The following is a 16,845-nucleotide window of genomic DNA, read 5'->3' on the forward strand; positions in this document are numbered from 1 at the left end:
AAAAGTAAAAGATTAAAAGAAAGTAGATTGGTTGTTGAGAAGGGCTAGGGGGTAGTAGACTTGGGTGGATTGTTGTTTAATGGGTGCAGAGTTTCAGTTTTACAAGATGAAAAGAACTATAATGTGGATGGGGGTGATGGTTGTACAGCAGTATGAATGTATTTAATACCACTGCACTTTACACTTAAAAATGGTTAAAATGATAAATTTTGTTATGTGTATTTTACCATAATAATTTAAAAATAAAAAAGGAATGAAGTACTGATAATTTTACAACTTGGAGGAATCTGAAAAACATTGTGTTCAGTGAAAGAAACCAACCACAAAAGGCCACATATTATATGATTCCATTTATATGAAATGTCCAAAGTAGGCCAATCTATGGAGACAGAAACTAGATTAGTGGTTGCCTGAAGCTGTGGGAAAGGGGAACGGGGAGTGATAGCTAAGGAGTAGGAGGTTTCTTTTTGGGATGATGAGAATGTTCTGAAATTTTTATAGTAGTGACGGTTGCACAGCATTGTGAGTTTACTAAATGTCATTAAATTGTACACTTTAAAATGGTAAATTTTATGTCATGTGTATTGTACCACCACAAAAAGAAGTTTAGGGGGAAAAAATAGGGAGGGTAGAGTATCAAAAGAAGCCATTACCAACTATAATATACCTGCTCTTCAAATGAGGTGCATTTCTCAAAAACCTATACCATTTGGAGGTGGTACGCTTATTTGGGTTCTTAGGAAATGTTTCTAAGGATCACAGTAGTCTTAATCTATGGAAAACCACAAGCATTAAATCTCTTAGTTACTGCTTCAAGAGCTGTGCTGACAAGTCTCATGGCCATCTTGCCGATCTTCTTCTATGGCAAAGGGGGCTTTCAGTCCTAGCTGCCAAGTCAAAACCTTTTACAGGCATATTGCCAGGCAATTTGCAAGAATACCACAAGGCAGTACTATGTTCAAGGCTAGTCAGTAGCCTTCTAGTTTATTTTGTGGGAAAATAGAATATTTAACTTTTGCTTATCCAAGTTGGGAGGTGTTTCTAAGGGAACAGTTGGTGATATCATATGAAGGCATCTTGAAATTAGTCTTAGAGAAAGTCCAGGAAACTTGTTGTATTACAGTACCTAAAAGAATCAATAAAATATCTACATTATTTGCCTAGCTACCATTTTCTCCAGACTCCTGGAATTCTGTTTATTTTTTAGTTTTTTCCCCCCAAGATCATAGTGGACTAGGAAGAATCCATTATCTGTCCATTCTCCAGCTAGCTTCAGTCTGAAGTTGCCTGGCCTTCACTTCAAATCCGAGTAAACCAGGACCCATAGAAACCAAGATCCGAAAAACCTAGGGTTCTACCACTGCTGAACTTTGGAGGATGTCTGACCATAGCTAAGGGAATAGGTTCTGTCCCCTGAGTGTTATGGTAAATTTCATAGAAGTTCATGGGTGAAGGTCATGGCCTTAAGAGGAGAAGATCTCTTGTAATGTTTGGTCTAGTATTTGAGCATAGTGTCCTCTTTACAGAGATCAATCAACCTTAAAAAGGGGAGTGTACTTAAAAGACAGTGCAGAGAGCCCTTTTCACTGATGTCAAGGATTTACTTGACTTAAAAAAACACACCAGGTAGGGTGTATCTCCATTGTTAAAGTGGAAGCATTGGAAAGAACCTAAATCTCTTCAATATGGAACTGGCCGACATATTTATACTATAAAATTACTATGTAGCAGTTAAAAAGAATGAGGTGGATCTCTGTGTATTGACATGGAGAGATCGCCAAGACTCTATTGAGTGAAAAAGGCAAGTTGTGAACCAGTTCCTATATTAAGATAGAAAATGAAAAAATAATTCCATACATTTCCCTAGACACATATATGTATATACTTAAACATAGGTGAAAGGATGAACACAAACTAAACTGGCAGTGTTACTTCAAGGGCAGGGGCTGGAATTGAAAATATTAAGAGGGAGTATGTGTCCTAAGTGAAATTTTTTATGCTGAACAAGTAGATGTGTCTTGTGCAACTTAAATTAATAATTTTTAAATGAAAAAGAGACAAAATTATATATTTGAGATGTTGTCAATGAAATGTTCGGCCAAATCTAATTGTAGCCACTGCTGCTTGTGAGCCATCCCACAGGAGTGCAGTGGAGGACAGTTTAGGTGAATAATGGTCTGGACTCCTTTGGTCACTTTGTCTTTGACCCCCCTTTACCCTCTTTGACCTCCCCCTACCCCCTCCTCTCTGGTAACCCCCATTTTGTTGTCTGTATCTGTGAGTTTGTTTTGTTTTGCTTTTTGTTTGTTTGCTTTTTGTTTTATATCCCACATATGAATGAAATTATATGGTTCTTGTTCTTTTCTGTCGGAGTTATTTTACTTAGACTAAGACTTTCAAGATCTATCCATTTTGTCATAAATGGCAATATTTCGTCTTTTATTAGCTGAGTAGTAGTATTTCATTGTATGTATATACTCCATATCTTCTTTATTCAGTCATCTGTCAGACACTTGTGTTGTTTGCATGTCTCATCTATTGTAAATAATGCTGCAGTGAACATAGGGGTCTTTACAGCTTTACAAATAAGTGTTTTCAAATTTTTCGAGTAGATACCCAGAAGAGGGATTGCTAGGTCATATGGTAGCTCTAGTCTTAATTTTTTGAGGAACCTCCATACTGTATTCCATAGTGGCTGCACCAGTTTACGTTCCTACCAGCAGTGTATGAGAGTTCCCTCTTCACATCCTTTCCAACATTTATTTCTTGTCTTATTGATAATAGCCTTTCCAACAGGTGTGAGATGGTACCTCGTTATAGTTTTGATTTGCATTTCCTTATAGCTAGTGATGTTGAGCATTTTTTCATATATCTGATGGTCATCTGTACATCTTCCTTAGGAAAATGTCTCTTCAGGTCCTGTGCCCATTACTTAATTGGATTGTTCGTTTTTTTTCTTGTTGAGTTGTTCTTTGTATATTTTGGATTTTATCCCCATATCGAAGGTATACTTTGCAAATATCTTCTCCCATTTGGTTGGTTGCCTTTTTGTTTTGTTAGTGGTTTCTTTTGCTTTGCAGAAGCTTTTAGTTTGATGTAGTCCCATTCATTTATTTTTGCTTTTTACTTCCCTTGCCTTTGGTGTCAAGTTCACAAACGCTCCTCTGAAATCAAGATCCCAAAGTTTAATATCTATGTTTTCTTCTATGTATCTTATTGTTTCAGGTCTTATATTCAAGCCTGTAATCTACATTGAGTTCATTTTTGTGTATGGTGTCAGATAGCAGTCTAGTTTCATTCTTTTGCATGGGACTTCCGAGTTTTCCCAGCACTATTGAAGACTTTCTCCATTGTATGTTTTTGGCTTCTTTATTGAAAATTAGTTGCCTATATATGTGTGGGTTTATCTCTGGGCTTTCAATTCTGTTCCATTTGTCTGTGTGTTGATTACCATAGTTTTGTAGTATAGTTTGAAGTCAGGCAATATGATACCTGTAGCTTTGTTCTTTTTTTTCCAAGATTGCTTTGGCTATTTGGGGTCTTATGTGATTCCATACAATTTGAGGATTTTTTTTGTTTTATTTCTATGAGAAATGCCACTGGGATTATGATAGGGATTACATTAAATCTATAGATTGCTTTAGATAATAAGGTCATTTTGACAGTTAATTCTTCCAATCCATGAACACAGTTTATCTTTCCATTTCTCTGTCTTCTTAAATTTCTTTCAACAATGTCTTAGAGTTTTCACTGTACAGGTCCTTCACTACTATTGTTACGCTTTATCCTTTTTGTTGGAATTGTAAATGGAATTTTTTTCATTTCTCTTTCTGATACTTTGTAACTTCACTGTATTTATTGTTTCTAATAGTTTTATCATGGAATCTTTAGGATTTTCTATATAGAGAATCATGTCATCTGCAGATAATGACAGTTTTACTTCTTCATTCCCAATTTGGATGCCTTTTATTTTTTCTCTTGCCTGATTGCTCTGGCCAGGACTTCCAGTACTATATGGAATAGCAGTGGTGAGAGTGGGTATCCTTGTCTTGTTCCTGATCCTAGAGGAAAAGTTTTTCACCACTGAGTATGATGTTAGCTGAGGATTTGCTGTATATGGCCTTTATTGTATTGAGGTACTTTTCTTCTATACCTATTGTATTAAGTATTTTATCATAAATGGATGTTGTATTTTGTCAGATACTTTTTCTGCATCTATTGATAGGATCATATGATTTTTATCTTTTATTTAGTTACTTTGGCGTATTGATTGATTTGTGTACATTGAACCATCCTTGCATCCCTGGAATGAACCCCACTTGATCATGATGTTTTATCTTTTTAATGTATCATTGTATTCAGTTTGCTAGTATTTTGTTTAGGATTTTTACATCTGTGTTCATCAGAGATATTGGCCTGTAATTTTCATTTTTTGTGTTGTTCTTGTCTGGTTTTGGTATCAGGGTAATGTTGGTCTTGTAAAATGAGTTAGGAAGTATTCCCTCCTTTCAATTATTTGAAAGAGTGTGAGAATGATGAGAATGATAGGTATTAAATCTTCTTTGAATGTTTGGTGGAATTCACCAGTGAATCCATCTGGTCTTGGACTTTTGTTTTTTGGGAGCTTTTAATGACAGTTTCAGTTTTCTTACTAGGGATCAGACTCTAGGTTTTCCAGTTTTCATGTCTCAGTCTAGGAAGGTTATATATTTCTAAGAATTAGGCTGTTTTTTCTAGGTTATCAAATCTGGTGGCATATAGCCTTTCATAGTATTCTTATATAATCCTTTGTATTTCTCTGGTGTTCATTTTAACATCTCTTTTGTTTTTTATTTTATTTATTTGAGCCTTTTTCTCATTTTTCCTTAGCAAGTCTAGCCAGAAGTTTGTCAGTTTTATTTCTTATCAAAGGGCCACCTCTTTGCTTCATTTCTACTTTGACCCACCCCAATAGTTGTTCAGCAGCATGTCGTTTTATCTTCACATATTCATGTTTTTACCAGCTTTCTTCTTGTAGTTAATTTCCAATTTCATACCATTGTGATCAGATAATATGCTTTGGTATGATTTCTGTCTTCTAAAATTTATTGAGACTGGTTTTGTGCTACAACATGGTTTGTCCTTGAGAATGTTTCATGTGCACTTGAGAAGAATGTAGAGTCTGTCATTTTGGGATGGAAATTTATATAAATATCAAATATGTCCTTTATCCTAACGTGTCATTTAAGGTTGATATTTCCTTGTTGACCTTCTATTTGGATGATCTACCCATTGCTGTCAATGGGGTATTCAGGTCCCCTACTATAATTGTTTTTTGTCAGTTTCTCCCTTAACTGTGTAATGTATTTTGGTGCTCCCAGGTTAGGTACATATATATTGATAAGTGTTATGTCTGTTGATGAATTGTTCCCCTTATTATTATAAAATGTCCATCTTTGTCTCTTGTTATTAACCTTTTTTATCTGGAAATCTATTTTGTCTGATGTAAGTATGGCTACACCCACTTTTCTCTGAATGCTGTTTGCTTGGAGTATTGTCTTCCACTCCTTTGTTTAAGCCTATGTTTGTCTTTGTACCTGAGATAGGTCTTCTGAGGGAACATATAGTTGGGTCTTGTTTTTTAATCCATCCTGCTACTCTGTGCCTTTTGATTAGTAAGTTTCATCTGTTTATATTTGGGGTGATTATTGATATATGAGGACTTACTACCGCCATTTTACCTTTTGTTTTCTGGTTGCTCTGTCTCTCCGTTGTTTCTTTTTCTTTGTGTTTCTGTCTGCTGTTTTAGTTTGATAGTTTTCTATGACTTTTTCCTTCTGTTTCCTTTTTTTATGTCACATGTCTCAGCTCTAGGGTTTTTTTGTATGTGTAGTTACTGTTAGGTTTATATAAAAAAAAGTATCATACGTACAATACTCCTTTTTATTCTGATTGCATCTTATCTCTAGTTGCCTGTGCACATTCAATCCCTTTTTTTTATCCTCACCCGAGGATATGTTTATTTTTTAAATATGTCTTTATTGATTTCAGAGAGAGGAAGGGAGAGGGAGAGAGAGATAGAAACATCAATGATGAGAGTCACTGATCGGCTGCCTCCTGCTGGGGATCGAGCCCACAACCTGGGCATGTGCCCTGACTGGGAATCGAACCTCGATCTCGATCATAGGTCGATGTTCAACTGCTGAGCCACGCCATGATGCTGTGGTCACTCTCTAGAATATTTAAAATCATTGGCATAACTCAAGATGCATCTGGCTTGCCCAAGGGGCAAGTCAGTTACTTAGATTACTTGTGAGCAAAAGGCTTAACTACTTATTCCCTGTTCTGGCCCACAGGAGGCCCTGGAGGCGTGCCAGACCCGCATCTCCAAGATGGAGCTGCAGCAGCAGCAGCAGCAGGTGGTACAGCTAGAAGGGCTGGAGAATGCCACTGCCCGGAACCTTCTGGGCAAACTCATCAACATTCTTCTGGCTGTCATGGCAGTTCTTTTGGTCTTTGTCTCCACAGTAGCCAACTGCGTCGTTCCTCTTATGAAGACTCGCAACAGGACGTTCAGCACTTTATTTCTTGTGGTTTTCATTGCCTTTCTCTGGAAGCACTGGGATGCCCTCTTCAGCTATGTGGAACGGTTCTTTTCATCCCCTAGATGATGCTGGCAAAAGAAGGCAGTGCTCCCCTACCCTCTGGCGAGTGCATGCAGCAACGAATTAGACAGCAACTTACCTACTCTGAAGTTTTCTACAACAACAAGAGTTGAGTGAATCTGTTTACATTTAGAATAATGTTTTTTTCTTCAAGAGACGCAATTGCAATAGTATTTTTTAGATTTTATCCAAGAAGTTTTTTGGGCAAAAATCTTGGATCATTTTTATGTAGCATGATTTTCCTTGGGATGCAAATCTTAAACAGTCCTTTAACATGAACCAACAATCTGGAGCACACTGAAGGGCATCTATATTGTGGCTTGAAGGACTACACTAAAACCCACTAAAAAGATGCGAAAACCTGATTAGGGAAACCAGTTAAACCTAACACCCTGCCTTGTCTGGGTTCACCGCCTCTCCCCCTCCCAGACTAACTTTACTGTGAAATCCTACCACATTCCATGTCTGAATTTTTAGATTCAGGGTGGATTTTTCTTGTCCGTGAAAGAACACATGGATCTCCCTGGCTTTCTCACCCAAGTTGGCCACTCATGCTAATGCTGGAAGTATGATCGCTTTTGAACCTGGTCCCTTAATTTTTGATAGGATACAAGTGTGAGAGCATCATGCCCCACAGGATCACTGCACAGTCCTGCTACAGTATTTTGAAGTAGCCCTCCAAATACTTAATTTTAAGCAAAATCCCATGGCCGCACTTTTAAGTTCTTTTTTAAAAAACATCTGTGCATAGTCACCAATTTAAAAAAAACAAAAAACCCAAACAGCATACTTGAAGAATGTAATACTCAAACTCTCAGTGCTTCCTTATGGTTTCTAATAGGATTTTTATTGTTATTATTATTGGGTGGTTTTTTTTGAAAGGGTTGGGAGGGTCTTTTACTTTTCCTTTGAAATAAAGAAGTGATGCTTTTAAATGAAGAAATGTGTGGATATTTAAGTGTACTGCTCCCTGTTGTCTTGAAATAGTTTGAGTAAAGGAAGACCTGCTATAAATGCTGCCCTCTGACACCCTTGTTTTGTGATGCAGCTTAAACTCCCTCGTCTGGCTGCTGCTGCTGCTTTTTGGTGTTTGCTGCCCCCCCCCACCACCACCACTTCATGGGCTTGGCTTGGTTGGAGAGGAAAGGGGGTATGCAGGGAGAAGCTGTTTCCACAAACCAGCATGATAAGATAGAGATTTTTTGCCCCAAGAAAATGTTCACTGAGTGACTTTGGGCTGAGGCTGTCTTTAGGAAAAATTGAGACTATGAGAGGCATAAATAATTCCTTGTTTTTTCCTTAATTTATTTTTTAACACCCCGTAATTACTGAAACCAAAGTGATTTTGAATCTTCTGTCTGCATTTTGGCCTCCGCATCCTTAATTTCAAAGCTTTATTTTATCTGCCTGAGAGAATTGACTGAAGGTGATTCTCCCTGAAGAGCAGAGAAGGAGATATCAGGTTAGTACCCACATTTGGGTTATAAAATGTTGTCAGCTTCCTATTCATATAGACCAACTTATTAACATAACTATGCTCAGTGGACTTTTATAGACTGTTTAGAAAAATGGACTGAGACTTCTTCCCCATCTTATAACCAGACCCATCATCTTGACGGAACTTGGGCTTTTAGAGCTTATCTAGAAAGCTTGGCTAATGTTTTCATATTTGTAATATTGAATCACAAAAATGTTGTTCCCTCTTAGCCTCAGCTCTGTGCAACCAAGTAATAAGCAAGGGGCACATGATGTGCCCCCAAAAGAAAACATGCTTTGCCTGTTTCCCCCACCCTGGGAAATTCCTTTGAAACTAGATTAGCATTGCCTTGTCTGTCTGAGAGCATGGTTTACATGACAGCTCCAGCCTCTTACGGCTTTGGCAGGCTGGCCTTCTCAGAGTCAGCATGTTGTTACCATAATCATTTTGATATTTTTAACTCAGGTACCCCAATCTTCATTCTATCCACAGATTATTGTAGCACACCTGTTAGCTCTGTTGACCTCTCAGAATTAGTGCCCAGAGCAGGGACCAGGGTTGAGTCGTTTTGTTTTTTTTAATCACAGGGGTGATTTTTCTTTAAAAAAATAATTGGAACCAATTCATGTTCAGGCCAAAAACAAATTGTTCCCAAGCCTATGTATTTAAAATGTTAACTTTGTCTAAAAATATTGCAGTGATTTTAGACAGGAGTGCCAAAGGATACCATGACCTAGTTGAACTAGCACAGTTTGTCCTTTCTGCTTTAGCTTAAGGCTCAGAGTAGAGAGCCCCACAAAGTTATGGAATAGATGCTGTAGCCACAGTCCTCTAGTTTTTCTGAGATGGAACCTTTGAGTCCCCTAAACTTTGCAGAGGCTACTAAGTTTTGTAGGTGCTGGAAGCCACTGTGATAGATGAATTGAAATTGTTCCTTTTGCCCTGGGATGGTTTCTATCAAAGGAATGTTTTCACCTCTGCAAAGCCCCCTAAGCTCCCAGCCAAACATGCCTGTGCTAACTTTCCATCTTCTCTCAAGCTGTCTTAGGAAGGAACTTCAGGCTGGGTCAGGCACAGTAATGGCCTTCTAGCTCTCGTCTCTTGATTTTCACCAGGCCCAGCAGTTGTCTGCATTTAATGCTATTTGTAACTATGCATCTGGTTTGATGCCTTTCCCCATTTTCTGCTCCCCATACCTATTACTTTGAGTTTCTTTGCATTATGACTGTTCTTGTATTCTCTTGTCTGTTCAAAGCTCTTCTGTAACCTCGCTCTAATGGTTTAACAATTGTTCTGTGGGTAGAAAATTCCCATCATTTTAATGCTTCTTCTCTTTTAAAGACTACATGCATTCCCTTTGAAATGGAGCATTCCTGGGTTACTTGTTAGTGATGGTGCCTGAGTCTGGCTGTGGTAGCCTGGGTGGTCTGTTCAGGTTATAGAATGACTAATATTTTACCTTTTTTATGATAATTGAAGGACATGTCTGTCTGCTCCAATTTCAGTTCCTTGGTATATATACTCAGTGCATCCTAGCAAGGAAGGCTTTCTACTCCACTGGCTTCTTAAGCAAAAGTAGGTTAAATTTTACACTTCACTGATGGGGGCTCTCTCTCGCCCCTGAAGCCCCTGTACCCATTTGAGGCAAAAATCTGATGCCAAGAAAAATACTGGAATTAAGCCTTCCTCGCTAGCCATGTCCTAACAATGAGCATATTTTCATGTGGTTTTCACTGCATTTGGTTTTGTTTCTAATTTCATATTCCTTTGAGGTACAGTCAGATGAAATGCTGAATTCTGAGTGAGTTCCAGTACAGAGCTGCCTTTCAGCTTTGGAAAATATGCATCCAAAACAAAACCAAATATTATAGTCAACAAATTCACAAAGGCAAAATTATGGTTCCCACCCCCAAATGAGACTGGGGATTTTGAATGTGGCTCTAAGAGTTAACATTTCTGTCTGTGTGTTATGTATGCTAGGTGATACTCCCAGTAGGACTGACTACTAGACTGTAAGTGTGTTTTATCAAAGTGTGTAAGAATAAAAACTCGCACGAATTGAAAAGTAAAGAAATGACACTTGTGAACGTGTGAACGTTAACACTGTAGTTGATAGATCTTAAGCTGCTAATTGTTGAGAGAGAATTACATTCATGTTTTGTCTGGTTGCTGCACATTCTCAGCAGCACTTTTACTGTACATACAAATTGAAATAAAGACCTCAGCTATTAACGAGGTGGTTGGACTCGGGTTTGTTTTGCTCTTTATTTTTGCATATTCAGTTTCCAGTGACAAGTTTGTCAGTCTGAAAACTTTCCACTAGTTAGTGCATTAGAACCCCTTATGTGTGTGTGTGTGTGTGTGTGTGTTCTGCTTGTGTGAGTATGTGCATGCACATGTGTATGTTTACCCAGTATCTTGAAACTATAACTGATAGTGGGTGGCTATCACTGTCTCCCTGGATTTTACACACATCACTTCAGATGTGGCACTTTGCCATAATTCCTTTAGACTGATAAGTAAGTCTACCTTTTAATCCTTTGAAGGGAGTTCTTTAGAGGCAGTACTCCCCAGTTCAACATCTGAAGACTCCACAGTGGGTATAATAATTCCTGTCCATTCTTACAAGGCTTCATTAATAAACAAATGTTAAGTGGGTGTATAAACATACTTTGTAAACATTTAACATTTGGAGTTCTATATACATGTAAGGGGTAATCTAGCCTAATTCCATTGATGGTTTTGTTGTAGAGGCAGTAATTTCTACTGCAGCTTTTCCTTGATGATCTCAGGGAGGCCTCTGGAAATCCAGAAGCTTAATCTTGCCTTTGTCAGGGTACCAAGCAGGGACCTGATATCCTAGACCTTCACAGCCCCAATCTGCATTTCAAGATATTTGGGGCCATACTCCTGGCTTAGTAGCTCTGTGCCTCCTACCACATCTATAAACTAGGAATATTACACCCATCTTGATCCTACCTAGTAAATGTGAAAATAAGAGAGGCTTCTTGAGAAAGCTTTTAAAATTGCTGTGAGAATGCCCTTAAGCGTCTTGAAATAGATGTGCAGGCTGTACATTGCCTAATCCCAAGAGGCTTGGTAAGTAAACTACACTGTAGAGGCTATATTCTAGTTTTGTACAGTGCATAATGGGGACACAGAGGAGCCCTGATATAGGATGATATATCATTTCAAAGCCTGCTTTATTTTCATTCATTAAAAACTTAGGAGACTGGAAGACTGGTAACAAATCTGAGAAACTGTGGTGTGGAAAACAGACTGGGGAGGTAGAGGGGAGGGTGTGGCCAACGAGAAAATGTATCCCTCACCTAAAGGATTCAACTTTGAAACTCTGTGGACTAAACTAAACACCTCGCCAACTTGTGACCTCAAGTCTAGGTGAAGAAGAGTAGCTGTCATTTGTTGAGTACTTACTGAATGCCAGGCATAATGCTTGTACTTGACATGCAGGTCTCACTTAATTCCCCCATAACTTCCCACAGGCATGTCACCCTCATTGTGGAGGGAGGGACACTGAAGTGTGAGTTAAATGGCTTGCTCAAAGTTACACTGATAGGAAATGGTAAATGAATGTGATGGAAAATAGGTCTGTGCAGGATATGTAACAAACGATGGGTGTCCACAATGTATATAAGAGTTAATACAAACCAAGAAGAAAAGTCAACTCGATAGAAAATAGGCAAAGGTTATGAAGAAATAGTTCACAGAAAAAGAAATGAATTACCAATAAGCATTCAAAAGAATGTTCAGCCTCATGTGTAAATCAGTGCATTAAATGGGAAAAAAGCCAGTTGTGGAATTGTCTCCTATTTAAGTTTAAAATATTTTTGTTTGTATAAATAAATATTTATATGTAAATGTGCAGAAACAAGTCTGCATAGTAAACTGTCCCCGATAGTTACTTGTGGGAAAGGGAGTGGGAATAATGGTGGTGAAACAGGACTTTCATGCTTGACTCCTGTAAAATATGAATCTCTTAATATGAATGTATTTGTGTATTTTTAAATTAAAATAATCAAAATTTTAAAGAAAATAATAAGTCCATTGAGGAGAGGTGAAAAGGGGTTGATAGTGTTCCTAATGCCAGATTATAATATACTATCTTTTTGCTTTAGGATTGTTTTAGAAGGGACTCTGGGCCAAGTTTGGACCACCCATTGGGCTTTCTTACAGCCCTGGATTTCCAGGCTTGGTGGTCAACTGGCCGTCCTGCTGCCAGAGGGCACAGGTGAAGGAGGCGTGCTGGCCGCCGCCGGGATGGCCTGTTGAGCCCTTCATCCAGCAGGGTTTGAGAGCCACTCCTTATACAAGACTGCGCTGTGGGGATGTGCTAAACCAAGGGGAAAAACGTGGCAGGAGGAGATACATGTTGAAATAGAGCCGGAACCGTGTGTAGGAGTGAAGAGGCAGAAGCAATTCCGACAGGGCAGTTGGGCTGGTGGGAGGAGGGAGTGGTATCTGGGCTGGGAGACCATGGGTTTTTGATGAGTGGATGTCAATGAGGAGTGCATTCCACATCGAAGGAACAATAGCAGCAGAACACGGAGCTGAGAAAGGCCAAGGTGAGTGGTTCAAGCAATGGATGTGAGCCTTGGGTGGCTGGTAGGCTGCCTGGAAGAATGTGTGAATCAATAACGAAGTTAAAGATTATAGGGGAGGCACAGCAGGTTTCAAGAAATCTTGAATGCTGAGCTGTTTACCCTACGCTGCAAGAGAAGCCATTAAAGGTGCTGGGAGGTGTAATGACCTCGCCTTGTGTTTAAAGATAATTATAATCCTTTAGAAAGGAATCTGTAGCCATTTTTGTGTCATTTAAATCAATTAGTTGGTTGAGAAATGCTGTCCAAGGTATTTGGTCTTTTGCCTTTTGGTTTTTTTGGTTTTGGGGTTTTGTTTTTTTAATGCTCACCCAAGGATATATTTCCCATTGGTTGGTTTTTTTTGTTTCAGAGAGTAGAAGGGCTAGAGAGAGAGAGAGAAATCATTGTGAGAGAAACACACCGATTGGTTGCTTCCCTCAAACACCCCAACCAGGGCCAAGCCTGCAACTAAGGTACGTGCCCTTCGTCAGAATCGAACCCGGGACCCTTTGGTCCAAGGGCTGACGCTCTAACCACTGAGCAGACTGGCTAGGGCAGTCTTTTGCCTTTTGATCCTATAATGGGGGAAGCTGAAAATTTTTCTTTGATATCTAGGAAGTGAGGGTATAGGAAGCTCAGAGTTCAATTCTTATAAAAACAAACCAGCCCTAGCCAGTTTGCCTCAGTGGCTAGAGTGTCGGCCTGCAGACTAAAGGGTCCCTCCTGGGTTAAATTCCGGCCAGCGGCTCCTACCTTGGTTGCAGGCTCGATCCCTGGCCCAGGTCGGGATGCGTGCGGGAGGCAACCAATCAACATGTTTCTCTCACATCGATGTTTCTCTGTGTCCCTTCCAGTCTCTCCGAAAAGCAATGGAAAAAATATCCTCAGATAAGAATTTAAAAAATAAAAAAAATAAAAATCCCTGTCACCTTTGGCATTAAAATTCTTAAAAGCTAGAGCAAAAGGACACAGGTTTCTGCCTTAATGCTTAAACTGTCCAAAGGAATATGCTTTTAGAAGACTTAATTTCAATAGTTATTGAGACTCCTATTAAATGTCCAGCAAACCATAATGAAAATAAATGATAAACACTATACCTTAGAAGTTTCTGAGGCTTAAATGAAATAATTATATAGTACTTTGCCTAGCACCTGACCTAGAGTGTTTCGCATATAATCTCGATTATTATTAATAGAATTCCTTGAGGACAGAGATTTGTCTCACTCATCTGGGTCCCTTCAGAATGTATAATGTCTCCCATTCTTACCTGAGGAAGGGCCCAGTAGCCAGAATTTGAGCTGCCCCTGGCCAGCCCTGGCTCTTGAGTTGGTTTGAGAAACCAAACAAATCAGTCTGTGTCAAATACAGGAGTGCCTCGGTTTTCGAACATCTCCGTTGACGAACATTTCAGGTTATGAACGCCATAAACCGGAGGTAAATGCTTCGGTTTTCGAGCATGCTTCGGAAGTCGAACATGCCACGCGGCTTCCGCTGAGGGCAAGATCCTGAGGCCCAGCTGTCGGCTGTTGATCTCTTGGTTTTCAAACATTTCAGAACTTGAACGGTCTTCTGGAACGGAGTACATTCGAAAACCGATAACCACTGTACACACTGACAACAGAAACAACAAAAGAGATCACAGCCATTGAGAACAATCTTGCAAATGGGACACACGTGCAATTGGCTAATGATAGGTTTTACTGGTGCTTTCTTAACAAGGACATTGTTATGTTCATGGCTGTGTCCTCAGTGCCTGGAATAGTGCCTGGCACCGAATAGGTGCTTGTTAAAAAGTGGAATTTTAAAATGTTGTTTATTGGATCCTGATTGTGTGCCAGACACAGTGCCACTTGTTTCACTTCTAATTCTTACAACTCCCCTGAAGAAGAGGTGGCATAAATTTCATGTTGCAGATGAAAACGAGCTCAGGTGCTTGGATTCCATCCTGTGGATAAGACATTTCACTAGTAAATGGCAAAGTCAGCTTTTGAATTCGACTGAGTTTGCCTTAAGGCCCATGCTGTTTCTATTCCATTGGCTGGACAGGGAATCAGATTTGTGGATTTCAGACTCTGTGACTTTGAGACAGAGCCTTAGTCCCTGCCAGCCTGCCCTCTGCTCAGTGAACAGTGACAGCAGAGTAGGCTGAGGGCCCAGGGGTGCAGCAGATAGACCAGGGGGGAGCAGAATTGCTGCAGGCTTACAGTAGGGCCACCTGCTGCTTTCTGCAAGGGCTTGGCCCTGACCAGCCACAGCAGGGTAACAGCATCTCTGCCACTCCGTGGAACCCAGTACACATGAAGGGCAGAGCTCACTGGGGCCCTGGTTTGTCCTGCAAAGCCCTGTTGGTCAGGGTAGAGAAGGGCAGTGTGTCTGTGAAGTCCCTCAGAGTGGTCAGAGCAGGCATCCTGCCTTCTGCCCAAGTTTGATGTCCTGTGACCTGAGGCAAATCAGTTCACCTCTCACTCCCTCTCTAATTCGGCTGAGCAATGGGAATAATACTAGCACCAGTCTCATGAGATTCATGAGGTTCTTATGAGGGTTTCATGAGTGAATCCAGGTAAAGTACCTAGAAGAGTACCTGACACGTAATAAATGCTCAATTAACATAAACTGGTGTGGCTATTATTTGGAAGTCCTGCTCCCATGTATATGTCCTTCGCTATAGCTGTGACAAAATGTTGCCATTCCCATGCTTGCTGTCACCTTCAGACCTTTGCACATGCTGTTCCCACTGCCCCTCTGTCCACTTTGGGTTTCTATTCTTCCTTCAGAGACCCTCTCTTCTCAGAAGTCTTCTTCACCTAACCTTCCTCCCCTCACCATGATCCCCAAACAGAACAGCAAAGCAGCTTCTCAACTCTGCTGGGCCTTTATAACAACTACATGGTGAGTTGTGGTGGTGCAGCCCTGCTGGGCTGGGAGGGGAGCTCAGGGAAGGTGGGGCTCCTCTCCTCAGGGACACCACAGTCTCAACAGATAGGCAATGGCAGGGACTGTGGGGCACCTATCCCACAAGGGCACCTCACGATGCTTCCAGCTTTGGAGAGAGAGATACCAAGTGTGAAACAATCAGTGATTGAGGTAGAAATCTGGTTTATGGGACAAGTACCCAGAAGAACCTGAGTCTAGAGGGAGGCCAGCAGTCCAAGGATTCCCCACACTTCAGATCTAGCTCTCTGGTGCCACCTGTTGGAGAACTGCAAACTTTTACTGATGGGCACCCCACCACCACCAGCAAAGAATTTGGGAAAACCGTGTACCCTCTCTCACATTTTAAAATTGACATCTACAATATAAAAGTTTAAATGGTTGCAAAGGATGTACTTGTCCAGGATATTTGAAACATCGACATTGTAAGGTTAAACTGTTTCATGACTATAACACAGCCAGTGAATCTAAAGATAGTGATTGGATACCCACTGTCACCCAAATGGAAAGTACACAAACGAGCTCTTCTATATGAATGAGGTTTTACCTTGTTTCTTTCTCTTTGAACTTGTGTTCAGTTCTGTCCCTACAAAGTTTAGCCTAATGTAATATATCCTTATGCCTGAAAGACTCTATTGATCATACCATCCTGCTTCTCTGCAGCAAAAACTAGGGATGTAAACTGAAATTTTAAAAATGTAAAATTTTCTGTGAGCGTAAGTCATAAGTGTTTAAAAATGTTATTCTGGAAAGTTTTAATTACAAATGTGAGTATGCAATTGGTTGAAACATCATAAATATATTACAAATGTCGATACTTATTCAGCAAAATATTAGAATGTATTTTGAGTTGATTGGATGTGTACCAGTAGATAAATATCTTATTTCCATGACAAGACAGTGTACAGCTTCTTCTCTTCCTAGCTCTCATTCTTGCAGGCACAGCACTCAGAAGTCCTGTCACATGAATAAGCAACGGAAAAGAATGGAGGGAGTATGAAGCCGTGTCATTCAAGAATTTTAACTCTCTTTTGAGTTTTATGCCAAAAATCAATAGTCAATAGTAATCTACCATCAAGAATTCTTTTTTGTTGCAACTGGGTGACAGGTAAAAGAGGGTTCATTATACTAGTTCCCCTGCTTTTGTGTTTGTTTGTATTTTACATAGTAAAAGTTGAAGAAATTATGGTTA

General features: G+C 39.8%; 1 protein-coding gene across 2 annotated transcripts in view; it reads left to right on the top strand.

The window, feature by feature from the left end:
* The window catches only part of TMCC1 (transmembrane and coiled-coil domain family 1), a 117,544-nt gene extending 107,188 nt beyond the window's left edge, over positions 1-10,356 (top strand). For both annotated transcript variants that reach the window (XM_016209889.2, XM_016209894.2), the window contains exon 4: positions 6,336-10,356. In XM_016209889.2, the coding sequence (XP_016065375.1) occupies positions 6,336-6,650 (315 nt within the window). In that variant the 3' untranslated portion in view covers positions 6,651-10,356. The remainder of the gene's footprint in view (positions 1-6,335) is intronic.
* The last annotated feature ends 6,489 nt before the right edge of the window (positions 10,357-16,845 follow it).

This window comes from Miniopterus natalensis, chromosome 15 (assembly GCF_054644295.1).
Source record: "Miniopterus natalensis isolate mMinNat1 chromosome 15, mMinNat1.hap1, whole genome shotgun sequence".
NCBI classification, from domain to species: Eukaryota; Metazoa; Chordata; class Mammalia; order Chiroptera; family Miniopteridae; genus Miniopterus; species Miniopterus natalensis.